The sequence below is a fragment of the Seriola aureovittata genome, chromosome 15, assembly GCF_021018895.1.
Source record: "Seriola aureovittata isolate HTS-2021-v1 ecotype China chromosome 15, ASM2101889v1, whole genome shotgun sequence".
NCBI classification, from domain to species: Eukaryota; Metazoa; Chordata; class Actinopteri; order Carangiformes; family Carangidae; genus Seriola; species Seriola aureovittata.
This window is the reverse complement of record NC_079378.1, coordinates 6496623-6516437: the sequence shown is the minus strand read 5'-3', so window position 1 is coordinate 6516437 and position 19815 is coordinate 6496623. Positions and strand designations below refer to the sequence as shown.

Below are 19815 nucleotides of genomic sequence, written 5' to 3'. Positions count from 1 at the left end.
AACACTGCCAATGCAATACGTGAGTTTTGGCACCAATCCTAAAACTAAGTAGTTTTTTTCAATTCTTGATTTTGCTGAGTAAGACATTCTTTTTCCACAAACCTTTTCTTTTTCTTTTAACAAAACCCACTTTACATAGGATTAAAGTAAATATCTGAATCTGACCAAGCATCCACTGCAGTAAATGACGGATTTTGATAGTTGCTGCAAGTTGTTTTATCTGTTATTTCTTTGAACAGCCTCCTCTTAGTACTTTCATTCTCACTTAAGAGCTGCCGTGTGTTCTTCTGTTAGTTTCTCTGACCTCCCCAAAGGCACTGGCCCGTATAACAAGTTAATTAAATAAAAGAAAATGCATTACAAACAGCTGGCAGATGCATGTTGTTATGTGTTTTTTCTAATGAATGTAATACTCTGTGTTTTAAACCAAGGAGGGATCTGGCACCTCAGATTGATCAGTGTGCTAGTTAATGAATACAGATGTTTGATATAAAGCACAGATGTGGCGCACACCAATAAGAAGTTGTAAAACACTTAGGTCACTACTTTATTAACTTGCGCGAATTAGTCATGGTCTAGATTAAGGGATAATGGGAACATTTCTAAGATGTATATGTTTCACACAACCTACTTCCTTCATCCACAGTTGAATCATGGGAAACGTGGAGAGTCAGAATGGGGACAGTGGTTTCTACGGTGATGTGACGGGACAACTCTCCCGTAAGCACACGTCCCGCTCACTCCGTCTCTCCAGCAAGCAGCCGATCACCCGCCGCTCCCGCCACTCTTCTTCAGTGAAACAGGAACACAGGAACTCTGAAGCCTCAACCCGCTCCTCCAGCACGCCGAGCATCCCACAGTCGTTAGCGGAGAACGGACTGGAACCTTTCAACGCAACAGATGCGTTCGGGGAGTTTGGCATCAACCCTCACTGGACACAGCGCGTCGCTATGACAATGAGGCCGGAGTCCTACCAGCAGGATGATGACCCCTTGGCCACGCCAACTCCCGAAACCTCAGAGGCGGACACTGTTGCTCAGGATGGAGGAGAGGACTCCATGGGGGAGGGGGAGGGAGACACTGTTGGAGAGGAAAGGTACCTCCAGCGGATGACTGAGGGCCCCCGGGAGGGAGGGAGCTTTAAAAAGAAGCGGTCGAAGTCGGCGGACATGTGGAGAGAAGACAGCCTGGAGTTCTCTCTGTCTGACCTGAGTCAGGAGCATCTGACCAGCACGGAGGAGATGGTGGATGGAGGAGAAGAAGAGGAGGAGGAACAGTTCACACGGCCCAGTGCAGGTGAGGATGGTAAACATAAATTATTTACTATTTATTGTAAACCTACAGAATACATATTCAATTTTCTCACATAGTAATTGGGAAGCATATCCATTGCTATTGTCAACATCAAGTCAAGTTACATTTCCTGTCTTGAAATGGTGGATACTGAAATTTCTGAATTATATAGTTCTCAAAAAGCACCACTGTAGCTTTCCAAGAGAATGGCGACTGATGGATGGAAAATAAAATGTTCCTATATATGTGTACATCAGAGCATGTTTGCAGGAGGATCGGCTTGATTTGATTCACTTTACAGGTGATGGGAGGGAGGGAGCTGAGAAAAATTGCCGAGCAGGGAAAAATGATTTGAGAGAGTCTGCTGATTGAAGGTTAGCCGCCATCCATCACTTGCCGTAGTTCCGTTGATCATGGGATTGTTAGTTTAACTGGGGCTGTGCAGGAGCTGCTGGAGCTCAGCATGACAGCAGGCGGGAGCTGGTAACCTAACTGCTGAAGGTCTAAGCAATGCCCCAGGTGGTAGGCTAGCTCAGAATAATGTATGGGTTTGGTGCACACTCACACACTCGCACAGTAATCAGAATGCACTAACCTCACCTTGCTCACACACACACACATACACACACACACACACACACACACACACACACACACACACACAACACACACACACACACACACACACACACACACACACACGAATACACACACACACACGAATACACACCCACAGCTATAACCACCTGTGTGTATGTTCCAGGCTCAGCTGAAAGGGCATCGTCTCTGGACCATCTGTGCAGCCAGCAGAGCCCTGGCCTCAGGGGGCAGAGGAGCCGCTACGCTAAAAACCGGAGAGAGGCTGAGTGTGATGGAGATGGAGAAGGGGAGGAGGGGTTGATGTCTCCGACTGAGGAGGATGGCGGCGGGTATGGAGCGTTCACGCTCCCTTGCCGACGGTCCCACTGCCTGTCTGAGGGCTTGGCAGGGCTCGGCATCCCAGCTGCACCGTGCCCGGCTTTCCAGGGACGCCGCGCACAAACTACTCAGGTTAGATCACATTTCAGCAATGTGTGAATGAATACACAAAGCAGGTGAAACAGTAATTAGTTTAAAGTCTTTCAGTCTTTTTTGCCCCCTTGAAATATAGACCCCTAAATGTAGAAAGAGGACTTTGTTTACTGGTAGTATCCAGGAAGTGTAGGGGGTTCACAGATATGACAGAGGACACCAGTCAATCCACCAATTAACATTTTTTTGACAACCAGATACACTTCCTGTGTGTGCTCATGCTCTGCAGTTGTGTGTGTGTGCATGTTCTATGTTTGCACATCCAAGTATGAGTGTATATTTGTGTAGTGGGGAAATGGATTATAAGGAGTCAGATAAGTAAAGTCGCTGTGGGGCGAACTTGTCTAACGATGGCCTGGTTTCTCCGTCTCCCCCTCCAGAAATTAGAGCAGTAAAGCATAACATCTTTCATTCCCCATTCACTAACCACTGTCCTAACATGCATAAATACACACACACAGTGACATTTTGATCAGAATTTACAAGCTTATCTCACAATCTTCCAAAGGCAGATTCACTCAAAGGGTAAAAGAGAAATTCACTGTGAGGTATCACAAAGAAACCAAGTTAATGAGAGTGGACAGAAACAAAACGATCAGTGGAATATGTTCATATGTTTTCTGTAATTTCCATGTGTCATTGTTAAAAAAAAAATAAAAAATTGCCAAATCAGAAGGAAGTACTAAAATAGCAAACCAGGCTTTTCTTTCAACTCATTCCCACAACCCCCAAGCACCCTTGGATAGCAGAGCACCCTAAGTGCTCATTATAAATTCATCTAGCCAGGCTGAGGGGGTTGTTAGACAGGATATAAATAGATCGACATAATGCTGCAAACAAAGAGAAAAAGAACAGAGGGAGCCTCAGTTTGGTGAAATAAAAGTGTGAAAGCGCGGAGAACCCCCTCTGTCAAAGTGAAAAGCCTTCATGTAGCAGAAACCCATGGCTAAATATGTGCTAAACGTGTAACGCACCCACCCACACACAGACACACAAACATACACCCAGAAACCCCTTGTGTGGCATAAGCTGCCGGGTTGATTCTTGCAGTTGGAGAGAAATGACCTCTTGTGTTATGACCTCCTGTAGACTGGCAGATTGGTCATTCATGCAGCTTTGACTATGGTGACTTTGATCTGTAGTTTCACCAGTTTGTGTGCGCATGTGCATATTTTGGCTATCCAAATATATCGGTTTCTGTCTATACATTAATAATCTATAAGTAAATCAGTTCTCTTTCCACCCTGTATTTCTGGCTGACAGGACATCTCGGGTGTTTTGGGCGAGGGAAGTGAGTATGGTGACAGTGGCATTGACGGCGTCACCGCGGAGATAGACGGGGACGGAGAGTTGGTGTCACGGCGCTGTAAGGCCATGTCGGCCTCCTTCTCGGTGTACTCGGCAACTGAGAGCAGTGTTTTCAACGGCAGCGACAGTGGAAGCAGCAGCGCAGGAGGAGGAGAGGGAAGAGGTGGCGAAGGAGGAAGGGGAGGAGTGTATGAGAATTTCCGGAAGGAGCTGGACAATCAAGCCTGGGTTAGTTACTTTTTAGCACAATTGTGTATGTGCATTCCTTTGTAATATTCGTCGGTATGTCTGACACTGACAATTCACTTCATTTTTCAACGACTCTGTCTTCAGACACATCAGGGTCGGGACTGCACGGAGGAGGCTGGCTCCGCTGTGAGTGATGAGCAGAGCAGCGGCACGCTCAGTAGTGCGTATCCGTCGGACACTCTGATCGGCTGCGCACAAGGCACAGTCAGGAAAGCGGGGGCTCTGGCTGTGAAGAACTTCCTGGTTCATAAGAAAAACAAGAAGGTGGAACCTGCAACAAGGCGCAAGTGGAAACACTACTGGGTTTCTCTGAAAGGTGTTACATAGAGTCTTATTCTTTTATGTTTAACATTATGTTTGGCCTTTTACCTGTGTCTGATAGTTTTTCAATGGAGAGTGACAGAAATTGTGGGGCAGCAGGCTGCATGTTTCCATCCTGATTCAAACTGAGGACATTGTGGTTACGTGATGTAACGACCACCAGGACGCCCTTAAATGCCTCTGCAGCTAAAATCTAACTAATCTAAAATTGAGTTACCTACAAAATCTAAATTCTTAAATGACTAACAGATGCAAGTAGTAGGAAAAAAAAAAAGATCAAACAATTTCTTTCAGAAAAAATCATGCAGCCAAAATGTCTCATTCAGATAAACATCTTATCCTGACCTCAGCCTGTTTAATCTCTCGCTCCCTCCATCCTGTTAGACTGTAATCACATCAGTCCTAACACAGCCCATGCCCTTGGTTGTCACCTCTGCCGTCCTCTCTCACCCTCTTCTGTGTGGCCTTACATTGCCTCACCTCGGCCCCATCACAATTTAATTTTACAGCGGCATCCGTGTCTAATCCGCTCTCATACTCTCAGAATGCAGCGTAAGATAGAGAGAGCATCCACAGCTGCATTCCTTCCTGCCTCTTCTCTTTTAATCCATCGCTCCTAAAATAAACACATTTGACGGTCTCCTGATATTCCTCCTGACCTCATGTTACTGACAATGTAGACCCATAATTTCATACATTTTTTTCGCTTGAATACCAATGAGGGATTAAATACTTTTCTTTTTTTTTTTTTGTTCCAATCATCAGTGTTTGTATAACATTACAATGTAGCGCTGAAAATCCTTGTTTATATTTATTTAACGTGACATCAGTATTAAATTACCTTTTCCTTCCATCTGTCTATTCTGTTGTCTTCAAGGCTGCACCCTTTTCCTGTACGAGTCAGACTGTCGTTCGGGTATCGACCATAACAGCGTTCCTAAACACGCGCTGTGGGTGGAGAACAGCATCGTTCAGGCCGTACCTGAACACCCCAAGAAAGACTTTGTCTTCTGCCTCAGCAACTCGGTGGGAGACGCGTTCCTCTTCCAGGTGAGAGAGACGCTGGTGTTTAAAACATCCATGTCACATAACAGTTGTGTTCATTTCAAAACAAAGGTGCATGGGAAGTATTTTGCTCAAGGAAACAAGTAAGGCTGAAACAATAGTAGTAATTCATAGTCTAATAGATCATTTGGGTTCAGAGATTTTTAATTATTTCATTGTGTTTTGGGACTAAATGAAGTCAGCAGATCACCAAGAGAGACAAAAATGGATAGGAATACATAATTTCTCTTGGGGATTTGTTTGTTTGTGTGTGTGTGTGTGTGTGTGTGTGTGCGTGTGGCACAAGTACATGACATTTAGCCGTGTGTGGGAGATAAGCCAGTCCTGTGTCCATGTGTTTGTTTTATGTCTGACATGTTTAAAGGCCACACTGTCATACTGTGACAGTGATCCACCACAGTGACCATTGTGTAATATTAAAATGTGTCTATTTGTATTCACGGCAGCTGTCCACAGTGACATTCAATCAATGAATGGGAAGATAAGTAATAAAATGATGATGAGATTATAGTGACCAGCTTCTCTCAGAGGCTAATAACGGGACTTCAATTCTTTTCGCTGTCAATTTCTTAATTTGTTTCGCCCACCGTTGTGACCTGTTGTCTTAAGATCTTCAACTTATTTCTATTGTTATTTTTTTCATCCTCTATCAGACGTCAGGTCAGACAGAACTGGAGAACTGGATCACGGCGATCCACTCTGCATGCGCCGCTGCTCTCGCTCGGCAGCACCACAGAGAGGACACGGTGCGGCTGCTGCGAACCGAGATCCGCAAGCTGGAGCAGAAGATAGACATGGACGAGAAGATGAAGAAGATGGGAGACATGCAGCTGTCCACCGTCACCGACGGCAAGAAGAGGAAGACCATACTGGAGCAGGTATGGAGGCGAGCGATTGGTTATGTTGAGCTACTGAAAATAGTCAAATAGTTTAAAGTTAGTTAGTATTAACAGTCAAGATCAAAAAACAGAGGAATACCCACTAAACACAAGATAAAGTCTGAGTGTCATTAAGTTTTTATTATATTATCGCACTGCAAATTAGTCATGCTTTATGTCCATGTGATGCTGACATGAACCAGGTTTGTGATGTCATGTGTTAAGCACCCTTATGAGTGTCTCAAGCTTCCACTCGAGTTAAGAGAAAACAACCAAAGGGGCTTTACAGATGCACATCTTTGTGCCTTTGAACTGCACTGATGATCTCACAAACTGAAGTCTCTGCAATAAATCATCTTTACTGCATGGCATCATCCGGACAAAATGTTCTTAAGGAGCACTGGCACCGACAGATGTTTTCAGATATTCCGACTGGCTCATTGATAAACACGGGCAAGTGCAGCAGAATGCAGAATATTCATAGCACATGTCCAAACTTATGCAGTGCATACATGAGCAGGCAGGTGAACCCGAAACCTCTTGCTAATCCTTTTATATTTAATTGCTGTTTTGAGAGCTGTTTGCAGTCACAGCTGAAATGTCAAAGCTGTTCCTCGGATCAGGTTTGTTCACTTTCGACGCGACATAGCCTATAGCTTTAGTCTTATAACGCTATGCATGTCAGAGCAGCATTGCATGTAAACGTTGAAAGAGAGCTTAAGAACCTGCTCACCAACAAAAGGCCTCCTTGTGCGAGCCTATTTGTCTTTGTATGTGTGGGGCACTTGGCTGATGGTCAATCAAAGACTGAAGACCAAAGAGAAATATTACATAAAAAAGCAGCTGGAAGTGGTTAATCTCAATCATGCAGAACACTCTCCACTTCTGAGAAAACACTGGGGTTTTGCCGATTATAAAGGAACATTAATAGAAACATTTGGGATGAAAGGAGTGAAAAAGCTTCAACCTGAGTAGTCAGGTCTGACTTTCAAGATGAGTATCTGGGACCACAGGAATCTACAAAGTGAGTTTACATAAGACAAGCTTGGGATGTCGAATTCAAGACTCAAGGAAAGAGCAGCTGTATTAACGTTGTACTGAGTCCGGGGACAAATAGGTGAAGGCAGGAATCAGTGCAAATTAAGTCTAGGTTGTGTGTTGCATAGTGAGTGTGTGTGTTCATGTGTTCCACCTCCCACGGCCCACCCTGTGATACATTGCACATAGCACAACAGGTCACCGACTGGTGGGGGTTGTGTTGGTGAGTAATACCTCTCCACAGGGGCTTCAGCACTCCCACATCTCACGCTTCCTGAAACGACCGAATAACCATCGAACACGGAGGGATCTTTTATGCATATTTTATCTTTTTTATTTCTCTTTTCTTTATCACTGTTGTGGTCTTCATCACTGGTCATTCCATAGATGAATCTGGACCTAATCAAAAGCAAAGTCTGCTTATGTTACATAATCACCAATCCATCCCTTTCACTGTTTTTCATGTTTCCCTCTGTTAGATCTTCTTGTGGGAGCAGAACTTGGAGCGGTTTCACATGGATCTGTTCCGCTGTCGGTGCTACCTGGCCAGTCTACAAGGCGGCGAGCCCCCAAACCCCAAACGCCTGCTGGGCTTCGCTTCGCGTCCGACCAAGCTGGCCATGGGACGACTGGGCATCTTCTCAGTTTCTTCCTTTCATGCGCTGGTATGATCGCAAATGCCTGTGCACCCACTCACATTCAGGCACGCACGTTTTCAGTACTCATGACTGAGTACTCATTCCAACACTCTCCACAACTTTTACTCCTAAACCTAATCAAAGCATATCAATCCAAAACTCAAACTGTGTCCCACGTGTCTCTACATGTTCCAGTAGGTATTGCCTGAGAGTTTGCCTGTTGCCCACCCTCAATACCAGCCCAGCCAGGAGAGTGGGTGTGTTTCTCTGGCTGTTAGAGTGAGCGTCTTGTCACTTGCACCTACTGAAAGCAAGAATTTCTACTTGCCTGACAAATGTGCAAACTAACAGACACTGTACGTAGCCTTAGGTTAAAACGTATTCCAACTGTACAAGCAAGTAGCAGGCAGGAAAAAGAATGCTAAATGATGAGCTTCACCTAATAGCTGCTGTGTTAGCCTTTCTTAGAAAAATCCTGCACAGCTGACCTGAAGCAGCTTGACCAAAAGATCTTATGTTGTATGTTGGAATCTGCCCAGTCGAAAACGAACCGATTGCAGACAAATATGGGTCGGAGCCGGCTCACATTTTGATTCTCTGAAGCTAGAACACAAGTGTGGCAGTCAGTCTTTGGTCAAGTTAGTTGGCTAATAGTTGGCTATTAGTTGACAACTTACCTCCTGTTCATATTGACACTGGTTGTATTTTTAGGGCCTATTTTCGAAGCCCTGACAATGAAATCTAATAGAAGCAATTTTCCTGTAGAAACAAATACAGAGTGAAACTCACTCCGGCTGTGACATATTGTGTTGGCATTGTTGGGTAACTACAACAGAAAGACAACAAAAACGTTCAGTGGTTTGACTCTATGTTGTAAAACTACACATTTTAATTTATTCTGAGGGGAAGTCATTTTGACTGTTCTCAGTTGTAACTCCCAAGTGAAGAAGTGAAGTTAAAAATTAATGATATGACAATTAAACACCAGCACTAACGTAAACCTAACCCCAACGCAAGTCTAAATGGTCCTCACTTTGAGATGTACACACTGTCCTCACCTCGAAACATTCAGAACATTCCTTTCATACACTGTCCCTCAAAGCCTGACAAGAACATGAACACAGAGCATGCTGACAACTGTCCAATTCTCCTCTACTGGTGCTCACCGCTTCCGCCTGTGGCTAGAGGCCGACTCTTTAGCTTGTCGACGCCTTGAGCGCTGTAAAAATGTACAGAATGAAACACAACCACTGATGGATGATCTGCAGAGCATGCTTGCTGCTGTGTATCACGCAGCTGCATGTGGCTGCTCTTCAAAATATCATCCAGGAAACGAAAGAGGTGGAAGAGGTGGAAACGATATCTCTGGAGGCCGGTTTCATACCAGCAGACCATTGGATATACCAAACGATTACATTCACACATAGACAACATCAGAGGCCGATAGTGTTTTTTTTTTGTGATTGGTGGATCAATACAAACTCTGTTAGTAAGCTACCATCCCTGAGGCACTTTCCCACAAACAGGCTTAACACTCTCTGCTCTGTTGCCCCCCAACCCCACCCCCACCCCCCAACCTTTCCTTCTGCTGCCTATACCCTCACTTCCTTTGTCTGCGTCTCTCTCCTTCTCCTTATCTGCCTTATTTTCTTCCCATCTGTCTTTCTTCACCCCTTTCTTCCTCTGTCTCTCAACCCATCTCTGTTTTTCCCAACTTCTCTCCTGCTGTGTTCATTATCATCCCCTTGTCTCCCAGATATCTATTTATTTATATTATTGAGTTAGACAATACTGATATAAATGGGCACATTTTTGAGGACAATCATACATTTAAAGTAAATTACACTGAAATACAGTAACAAAATTAAGACTAGAACTTCTCTATTTTTTTCTTCCTTTACTTTCTACAATAATTCCATCCATTCATCAGAGTTGTTGTTATCTATGTTCAAAGGAGATGTCGTAGTAAAACAGGCCTCTTGCGTGCAGCTTACATAAGAAGAGTCTTGAAGACAGTTTGACCTATTATGTTTGAAGTGTGTGTGTCTCATGAGCAGTGACAGGTGAGGAGACCAATAAGCACACACCCACATAACCTCAGTATGTGCTTGTGTGTGCACACATACATGTGCATCAAATTATGTATTCATGTACCATATAGTGAGTCAGAGCTGCTCATAGCCCAGCAAGTTCAATGTGAATTAACCCAGAAATGCCAAGAGTGGTTTCTCTGTGCATGTGTAGTAGGTCACTGAGGGAGCTGAGAGGTTGAAAGGGCTCAGTGTGTGACACAACTGTATACTGGGATGCTGAAAATGTGTGATTTTACGTGTCAGTGTGTTTCCATGCTTCTGTGTCTATGAATGCAAGGAATGGCTCGTAGCACAAACGCAGACAGCCACTGCTGTCAGTGTACAGTATACATACATAGTGTCCCAGTCCCCGTAATTTTTCTTAGTGCATTCATTTGAACAGCTGCTCAAGCATTTAATAAGAACAAAGCATAAGAGTGAAATTAGTGTTAAATATCAAAAGAAAGAAAAACTCCCAATGGGGATTAGTTAAAAAGCATTAAAATGCAATTTATCAGTTACATATACATCTATAGATAATATTGCTTTAATGCCTCTCAAATGTTTAATAGATTGTGAAATTGACAAGCTGTGTGGGCAATGCCACGCTGCTCTTTTCTTTTGTAGGTAGCAGGTCATTTAGATATAAAATAGATAAAGCTTAGTAAGACATATAATTTAAGTGAATTGAGAACTAAATTATTACAGTGTATTACCAGTGTGAAGTACTCTTATACTGACTAAATGAGCATGTCGATCAGTTTCTTGAAAAATAACAATTAGGGTAGATTGCACATAGTTAAGGTTCAAATACTGTTTCGATCGATTTCATGTTTTGTGTAATTATCACTGTCACAGGTGTCGGCCCGTACTGAAAGCAGCATCAGGAGGCGAAGCCAGGCCATGCCTCGTACCTTCAGCAAACGCCGAAGCCGTTTCTCCTCCCTCTGGGGGCTGGACACCGCCTCTAAGAGGAAGACCAAGGGACACCCCTCCATTAACCAGGTCTCCATAGTGACACATCCATACTATAAGTGTTTGATTGACTTTTGAATTGGTAAACTTTTAAGATAGTAAGAGTCATGCAGTAATGAGTTCCTTCTGGTTGTAATAACTGCATCATAACTGCTCTGTGCGTGATATATTTGGATGCAGCTCCAATGTGCTGTTCTCTGTGTGGTTGCAGGTATTCGTTGATGGGATGGAGCCTGTGAGGAAGCCTTTGGAGCTCATGTTTGAAGACTCTGCCAGTGAGAAATCTGTAAGCGCTCGGCCATCTGTACTTGACAAAAATACAAGTAGACAATAAAAATGCACCTGTATATTTATGTCCATAATAGAATTTTGTTCTTATGTTGTCTTATTGTGTTTTTATGTTATGCTCACGACTCCCTCAAGAAGACTTATCTTTATCTTTTACTCATCTCAAAACACATACCAAATGGTTAGTGTAACATAAAGTCGGCCTAAACTTGTTTCTGTTTCCACTGCGGTTCTTGTCCTTCCTGCAGCCAAACCAACATGACAAAGTCCACAGCAGATACAGTGAATGTTTATATCTCTACAGTAATAATCTTCCTAAGGCTAAGCACTAAATTCCTCCTCCGTTTCTTAGTTTGGCATTCACTTCACAGACCCAAAGCTCATGTAGCTGTAGGCTAATTCCTTGTCATTGTTTGCCTTTCTCATAAGCCAGTATAAAAATCACTGGGGCATCTGATGAACCTTTGTTCTTGTATAATGGGTTACGGGCTTCTTAAGACCCCGAGGCCAGCAACATCGCTGGATTTTCCACCTCTTTTCACTTAACTGAGATCCTTTTGGTGCTCCGGCTCTTCATTTGGCGGGTTATCTGGGGGGAAGCACAAAATCCATGCACCCTTCCACATCAGTGAGCATTTCTTTGAGGTCATTTTCAAGCTCCTGTTTTAATGTTTTCAGACATCCACTTCTCTCCTCGATGAAGAGTGATTGGAGAGATTAGCGGATTTATGAAAGTTTAAGAGCAACGGAATCTCTTCTTTCAGTGTTATCATAACGGTTCTTGAGTTTATTCATGGAAAATGCAGTTTTCGTCTTCTGCAGCTGTTTCTCTTCCTGCGTCAGTCGACAAATTGTTTGCTTCACATATCTTTGCAGGACAACTTGGGTCTGCAGTCTCTCTGTCTTTGTCAGAAATAATGCCATTATTCTTACTGTATTCTCATTCTCTACTATCTTTTTGGTCTATCAAACACCATTTCCAAATCGGTGTTGACAGATTCCCATTTCTTCTTTTCACTTGCTCCAGGCTATTCCGACTCCATCAGCATCATAGGCCATCGACTGGAGGGATATTTCTGTCTGCTAATCCCTCTGAGACAAATTTGATCTGATATGTTCAGATCATTAGCTTTCTGATGTTTCAACAAATTATGCAAGCATTTGCTACCAAAGGACCTGGCAGTTTCACACCATCTGTGCTCGCTTGTATCTGTCGTATTGACCACATTTTTACAGAAAATTGCAAATAATGAATAATATCTGTAGAAAGAAAACAAGATTATCTAAAGCCACCGTAGGACTGTAGGTTTCCAGTAGAGCCACACACACATACCACAGCCTGATGAATTTATATGAACTGTAAGGGAAAATGTCCAATTACCCATGGGTTGTCGCAAGGACAAGCATGCCAGCTCCATATTTTATGAGAAGTGGTAGAAGGAGGCAGAGACGAGGGAGAGAGGGAATACAGGCCTCTGTCTGAACTCAGCAGATAGGAGCAAACTTAACTAGCACAAACCCACTCAGACTGTGGAGGCCCCCAGTGGCACCATGGGAGATTGATTTCCTTCCACCCACGTCCAACTTCAGCTGGCAGGGTGTGGGATTACAATAAAGAAATTGCACACTGAATGAAGTAAAACACCCCAGTTTGTAGTAAGATAGAGCTGGAAAATGCTGTATCAGTGACAAAGGTTTAGACGATCTCAATGAACATTTCCAGCGAGATTATTTCCAAATGTTTGTATTTGATGGACTTTTCCCAGCTTTAATTCTCTGTTTGTTCGGCGGAAATCCCACTGATGGCAAAAAAAAAAAAGGGGGAATAAGAGAGGAGAGGTTAGTGTACCGCACCCCCCAGCAGAGGCATCCTAGATGGGCCAGGAGGGGAGCCAGATGGTGCTAAGCAGGGCTGGGGAGTTCAGGGAGTTGGGGGAGGTACTAGCTACGGGCCCCCCGGTCTGTTGTCTGACAGAGAAAATATAAGTGAGTGTGTTTCAATATAGCTGTGTGTGTCTGAATTTGGTCTGTGTGTGTGTGTGTGTGTGTGTGTGTGTGTGTGTGTGTGTGTGTGTGTGTGTGTGTGTGTGTGTGTGTGTGTGTGTGTTTGCTTGTGCACACAAAAATGTGCGTTTGCATCTGGTTTGCTCCCTCCGTTTCCTCCTCTGGTTCACTCTGTGTCTAACCAACACGCAGAACCACACACAGGCGCAGATACAGCCAAGCCTAAATTCATTTCAACACGGACCGCCGGGCCAGATTGTTAACTGTCAGCAGATTGTATGGCGTGAATGGAAGACGGGGAGGAGGGAGATGATGGACTGATGTACAGATAGAGGGGAAGGGGCAGCAGAAGGAGAAGTAATGATTAGTGGGGTTGGGGGGTGCGTGTGTGTGTGTGGAGCGACAGAGGAATGAAAGGATAAATGCGGATACTGTTACTTGATAGGAGGTGATAAGGTATCAGTGACAGACAGTGTGAGGTCGAATAGAAGAGGCGAGCGAGAGAGGAGGAGAGAGGCTGACATGGTTGCCAGATTGTCGGAGGTCAGACTGACGGGCTTAAAGGTTACAGACTACGCTTTGAACAGAATGCACACGCACATGCATGAAGATACAAGTGCACACACATATGTAGCACATGACCACACAGAGAGGCAATTGTATCAAGAGACTCTCATCAACACAGATGAATTAGATTTTGTAATCAGATCTCCTGCTGCTTTCAGGCCACCGCTGCTCTCTGTCATATTAGTCTCATAAGTCCAAGCAAATCTGGTTTCTTCTGAAAGCAAGAAGATAAATAATGATGAATTGGGGGGAATCACTGCACAATTTTAGCTGTGGATAATAGAATATCTTTTTTTCTCTGAGCACAAAGGCTACTCAGAGATGCACAAACCCTTAATGCGTATGTATGTGTGTGTGTGTTGTATTTGCAGAAGGAGAGAGAGAGCTCTGTGAAAAGTCTTCCTCAGCAGAACGTAGACACCGACATTTGGGTCCCCGATTACCTGACTCCGTCCTGGGTGTGTCTGCCGAACAATCAGCCCGTCCTGGCCATCATACAGCCTGGGGAGACAGCGCTGGAAGTCCTGAGCGCCATCTGCAAGGTGGGCCATTATTGACAAATGTTATATTACTGGAGACTATTTATTAGCCACAAGTCTGTTTTAGTAAGGTTGAAGCACACGCTGTACAATACATTGTGTGTAAGTGTGATAATAACAGACCAAACATTATTCACTTGTGACAAGTGATATACAGTTTGCCAAGCTCTCACACACACACATATAGACACACATAAAACTGGTAACAGTGGAGCTGCTAAGCATGCAAATACTTCATCTTAACAGGTCTGTCAATCATTGAGGAATGAGTTTCATAACATTGCACACAGGTCCGCTGAGGGGGGTTTTCGAATACTATAAATGGTTACATAAGGATAATGACATCCTACCATGTACAATCTGTTGACAGCTGGAGACAGGTAAATATGTAGGAGTCAACTTTTTAAGATTCAGTGCACGGAAACAGGAAAACAACTACATAATAATTAGATGCACAGGTGAATATGTGACTCTGAGAATACCTGAGATGTAAGACTGTGATTGGTATTCCTAGGAAGACAGGCGAGTGAATGTGGAGATGTCGCCCGTGCTCTTAGACCGAGTGCGTCACAGATCTTTGCTTAGTAATTTTCTAAACCTTACAACATACACTACATATTACTGTCACACATAGTCTTGTCAATTTTTGCTCTACCTCATCTCCCTTCATCTCCCTTCATCTCCTCTTTTCTCTAATTGGTCTCAGACAGAGACGCACTAGAATAATAATGCCTAATGATACGTATACGTTCCACTTAAGGGTCTGCTGAAAAACACGTAAAGCTGATTGCGTGGGCGTTCGTCTGCACGCATGTCATAAACATGTCACAAGGAATTGGAGCATCTAATTCACGACCCCTGTGTGATACATTTTCGCAGATAGATGTGGATTACATACATGATTGGATACATACATGTCTGTGTCCCTTTGTCAGTGGATGTCATGAGCTATAGAGAGTGTGTTAACGATAAAGGAAATTGTATTTTGATAGCGTAGAGTTTAAAATATGACTGTCATAGAATCACAGGGAGAATAAATCATACGTTAAGAGTTTAATGGCAGTAATTAGAGTGATTATGTCTCTCCTATTTTGGAAAGCAGCATGCCAACTTCAGCAGTTTCCTCCATTTAAATATATATTTCTCCTCATTTGCTTCATGTCTTGTTACCTACAGACGCACAAGATAGACCCATCCAGCCACTACCTGCGTTTGAAAGTGTGGGTTGAAAACCAGATGCTCTTCTTCGTTCCCAAACTTGAAGACGACATCTCCGATCTGGTGAGGAAACACACACTGAAGGACTGTGATAATAATTGTAATGTAATGGAGTATATATCCCAATTTTGGAGTCTGGACAACCATGAAGCTATAGTATTTCCTGACAACGCCGATCTCATTAAATCAGAGATCTGCACTACAGTTGTGTGTCTTTTAAAGTTTTCAGTTTTTCAGTCTTAGCTGAGACACAATGTCCCATTTGGATTTTGGGGTCTTCACCTTATTATTATTCATTTCTGTCTCATTTCTTGAAGATATGGTTGCAAGCTTGTGCATGTTTTATGACTTGGTTGCAGATTTCATTTGCAATGCATACAAAATTCCCAGGATGCACAAGAAGCACCATAGCATATACTATAAATTATGCAAAAATAATCTCCTAACTCTATTGTGTGCTTTATGAACTGTACACATCTGTGTTTGTGTCTGTCTTCTTTTCTTTTTAACTATTCATATAGACAATCGCTCATTGAGAAAGACCTCACCTCCACTTTAATCAGCCACTGTAAACCCCAAAACGAATTCTCTGTGTGACGGTGCTTTGTAGGTGATACACTGAACTCTGTCTCAAAGCACAATCATTGTATAACTCGCTATTTTCCTCAAGAGCTCTTTTATCTTGCTGCTTTGATCAGTGACTCTTGTCACCCTCTTTCATCCTTAGTCTATGATATTACATTATTATTTCTCCACAGTGTAGCACGTTGCACACTACAGACTTCTGTTCCTGTCTGTTGCTTCATACACACAGCTGTGTCTGTGCTCTCGCTCACCGTGGGGTCAAACCCTCGTTGGAGCACCCACTCACTTTACAGACTTGACCTGGATTTTGACCCCACAACCTTGAAATGCAATTGCTCTGTTAAGGAGCCTGAATAATACATGAATCTATCCATTCTTTATTAAGAGCTAAGACCTTGACCTTCTTTGTCCAACAACACTGCTCTCCCTCCATTTTTTGACAATTAAATATGAATTTCTTGTGTTTGCAGCTCTACAAAGAGATTGAGATCTGCCCCAAAGTGACCAAGGTGATCCAGTTTGACAACACCGAGTCCTGCACCATCGGATATGGTACGCTTGTCTCTGACAATAGCCCTTTTTGAACTAGATAGACTCGGCCCCTGTCATACTCTTAAATTGTGTATCAAACTGATTTCGCAGTGGACTTCATTGAGTCATGCTTTGTTAATGACTGAAGGGGGATGACCCACTGTGAGTGCATTTTGTCTTAAGTGGATCTAATCGCTCAGTAGTTATGCTGCAGCAGTGCACACTGTCAAATGTCAACATTTCAAAGAGGACTGAAAGAATTAACGAGTGACTCTCCTTTCGTGTCTAATTATCTGTGTCCGTAGGTTTTTCTGTGGCTGTTATAGATGAGGATGGAACGCAGCAGTTGCATATTACCGAAGTGAAAGCGGGGGGACTGGCTGCAGCTAAAGGTACATATTTCTTTTTTGATAACATGCAGAACATGAAGTGTGTGATGTATTGTACATTCAGTTGATATTCATATCATACATAGAAGACAAAACAAACAAAACAACACAAAAATCCAGTACAGTTACCGCAGTTGAATCTGAGTGCAGTAATAACAGGGGGCATGTAAACAGTATGTGAAAGCTGGGTACATACAGTATTTCTTACTCGACTTGACATTGCACACATAACACACAAACACCTGACCTGACAAACGTCTGATCCCACATGACGTCGCATGAGCCAGCACAGCTAGATTTCTTTTGTTTGAGAGAGAAAAGATGAAGAAAAAGAAAACAGACACCTTGTCTAGTAAGTAGTTTTTTTTGCAGGTGTAGGTCAAAAGCTGCACACTCATAAGACTGGTGGAGTCTTTTTATTTTAAAATCTATGGATCAACATATCGACCCCAGCTTCTCCTTTTTCAGGATTTACAAGGCAATCAGCAACAACTTAGAAATGCAGTCCACGGAGAGCTCTTTCGCAACCAGTAAAGGCCTCTAACATCAGGAGGTCAACATGATATGAACCAACTACAAAACTGCAAAATAAAAAAGCAAAGTGAAAATCTAAAGTAGAAAAATATCTGGGTGCTTGTATCATTATGTTTAAAAAGACTTTTATAGTCTTGTGTAGTCTGTATAGTCTGATGATCACTGGCTTTTATAAAATTGTGAATTGATTTATTATTTTCCTGAGAGCTAAAAAGAAAAACGGCATTCCTTTGTCTGCATCTGACCTCTGTTTGAGAGGTGCAGAGATCAGCGCCCATTCACTGGTCCCCTATTTTTTAACAGAGCGAGAGAGAACTAATGGGTTTGAGAAACACACGGCGGCTCTGTAGATACAACACTAATGTATAGAAAATAACATACCCCATTATTGTGCCCTAGGGTCAGACCAAGGTTACTCAAGTGTGAGATTACGTCCTCCAGTGTATTAGCAATCTAAAAGCTGCTAGTTTAGCAGGCTGCTAGCAGCCAGAGGGCAAGACTGTAACTACTCTCCACCTCTATAGGCGAGCGGAGATGGAAAAAGCTTGTGGCATCCAGACAACGCAATGCATCTTTTTGGAATATCACACTATATATTTTTGCTGAATCACAGAATTAGATATGTCAGGCACGACATTAGTAGGTCCAAGTGTGCTACTGGGATGAACCTGTGTGTGCGTGCACGTGTTTTACTAAGAGAGAGGAGAATGAATGGGGAGTGAAAGAGATCACGCTTCGATTTCTGCAGGGTTTATGCAGAAACCAGGCCAGCGCTGGACAAGGAGCCCCAAAGGGTCTTTTCTCAATCTCTTTTTTCTCTTTCTCACTGTAGTCCCTTATCCCCCCCCCCCCCCCCCCCCCCACGCAAGCGCGCACACACACACACACACACACATGCACACACAGTCATACACACACAGTCATACACACACAGCAGTATATGGCCAGAGGGGTTATCTCTCTCTCTGTCCAATAAAGACTCTGCTACAGCTGACATTTCACATCCCAGACAACTAGGTCATAACTGTGGGCTATATGTGTGCCTTGTGTATGTGCCTGCATGTGTCTGTTTATAGCAGTGCATTATGAAAGCCCTATCATAGAGTGTCTGCTGTTTCTACTACAGTAGACGATATATAAAATGAGGCTAAAGTCAGAAGACAGGATAACAAGCAAATATGTGCTCATGTGTGACTGTGTTAACAGGACCAAAGCCCTTTTGTCTTACTTAATTCTGAGACTGCCGTCAGATATCCTAAACAGCTGTCACAGCCAATCAGGTTTATTAGGTGAGGTTGCCTGCTAATTGGTCGGCTGATTGAGTGCTAATTCTCAATTAACGGAACTGGGCACAGGTGGCCGAAGGAAGGGGCTAGAGAGAAAAAGCCTCAATCTGAATCCCCGTTCTAGCGAAGTGTGTGGTTTCTTTTCCGTATATAGTGCTTACATACTAGACTATATACACGATGACAGGACGGGAACAGACATGCATTGCACCCTCCTTCTTAAATACATCCAGTCTTGTTAAATCAGTATTAGCCTCAAGCAAACGAACGTGGAAGGATGAATCTTTAATGTATTGGAACGTATTAAAGTCCCAACAGGATGAGCCACAGAGCTGCTGTTAAGGGGTATGGCGCTAAAGTTTTGTGTTGATCATTTGTACACATTAGTGCTCTTGAGTTGATGGCCCACAGAAAAAAAGCTCCTCTGTTGGATGGCGCTTTGTTGTTTGGTAATGGCCCGACAGATAATCCTTTCACTTTATTGTTTGTTGCTTTGACTGAGTCAGCCTTTTTCTGTTGCAGTGTATGTGTCTCTGCAAAATTAAGCCACTTTAAAGGATGTAATGTAATTTTTCAGCCTTTAAGGAGCCACTTGCACAAGGTGAATTTCACATTGTTTTGTCTTTTCATTACCTGCCAGGTTTGAAAGCAGGGGATGAGATCCTGTTGCTGAATGGTAAACCTGCATCTGCCCTCCAAATGGATGATATGAGGGCTGCCTTTGTAAACCAAGCGCTGACCGTGAGCATCAGCACCCTGCCCCAGCTGGACCCTCGGGTGCTGTGCTCCCAGCCACGGCGGCGCTCCGATGCAGAGCAGGACCCAGCCACAGACATCTTCTCCCAGAGCCAGGGTAAAGCTTCCTGTTCTATAAGTTGTTGTTCATATTTAGCCTTGAACAATGTCCAGTTCCACTACACGATGTATACAAACAGTGTCCTCTAGTGACAAATCTTTGTTAGTTTC

At 43.4% G+C, this 19815-nt stretch overlaps 1 protein-coding gene across 1 annotated transcript in view; it reads left to right on the top strand.

Annotated features, from left to right (window-relative positions):
* LOC130182387 (rho guanine nucleotide exchange factor TIAM1-like) overlaps nucleotides 1–19815 on the top strand; it is a 54967-nt gene that overhangs the window by 17455 nt on the left and 17697 nt on the right. The window contains exons 3-16 of the mRNA XM_056397280.1: nucleotides 647–1296; nucleotides 2057–2343; nucleotides 3628–3900; nucleotides 4006–4237; nucleotides 5120–5292; nucleotides 5961–6185; nucleotides 7703–7888; nucleotides 10792–10938; nucleotides 11120–11194; nucleotides 14139–14309; nucleotides 15483–15587; nucleotides 16580–16661; nucleotides 16946–17032; nucleotides 19490–19702. Coding sequence (XP_056253255.1) covers nucleotides 654–1296; nucleotides 2057–2343; nucleotides 3628–3900; nucleotides 4006–4237; nucleotides 5120–5292; nucleotides 5961–6185; nucleotides 7703–7888; nucleotides 10792–10938; nucleotides 11120–11194; nucleotides 14139–14309; nucleotides 15483–15587; nucleotides 16580–16661; nucleotides 16946–17032; nucleotides 19490–19702 — 2899 coding nt within the window. The 5' untranslated portion in view covers nucleotides 647–653. The remainder of the gene's footprint in view (nucleotides 1–646; nucleotides 1297–2056; nucleotides 2344–3627; nucleotides 3901–4005; nucleotides 4238–5119; nucleotides 5293–5960; nucleotides 6186–7702; nucleotides 7889–10791; nucleotides 10939–11119; nucleotides 11195–14138; nucleotides 14310–15482; nucleotides 15588–16579; nucleotides 16662–16945; nucleotides 17033–19489; nucleotides 19703–19815) is intronic.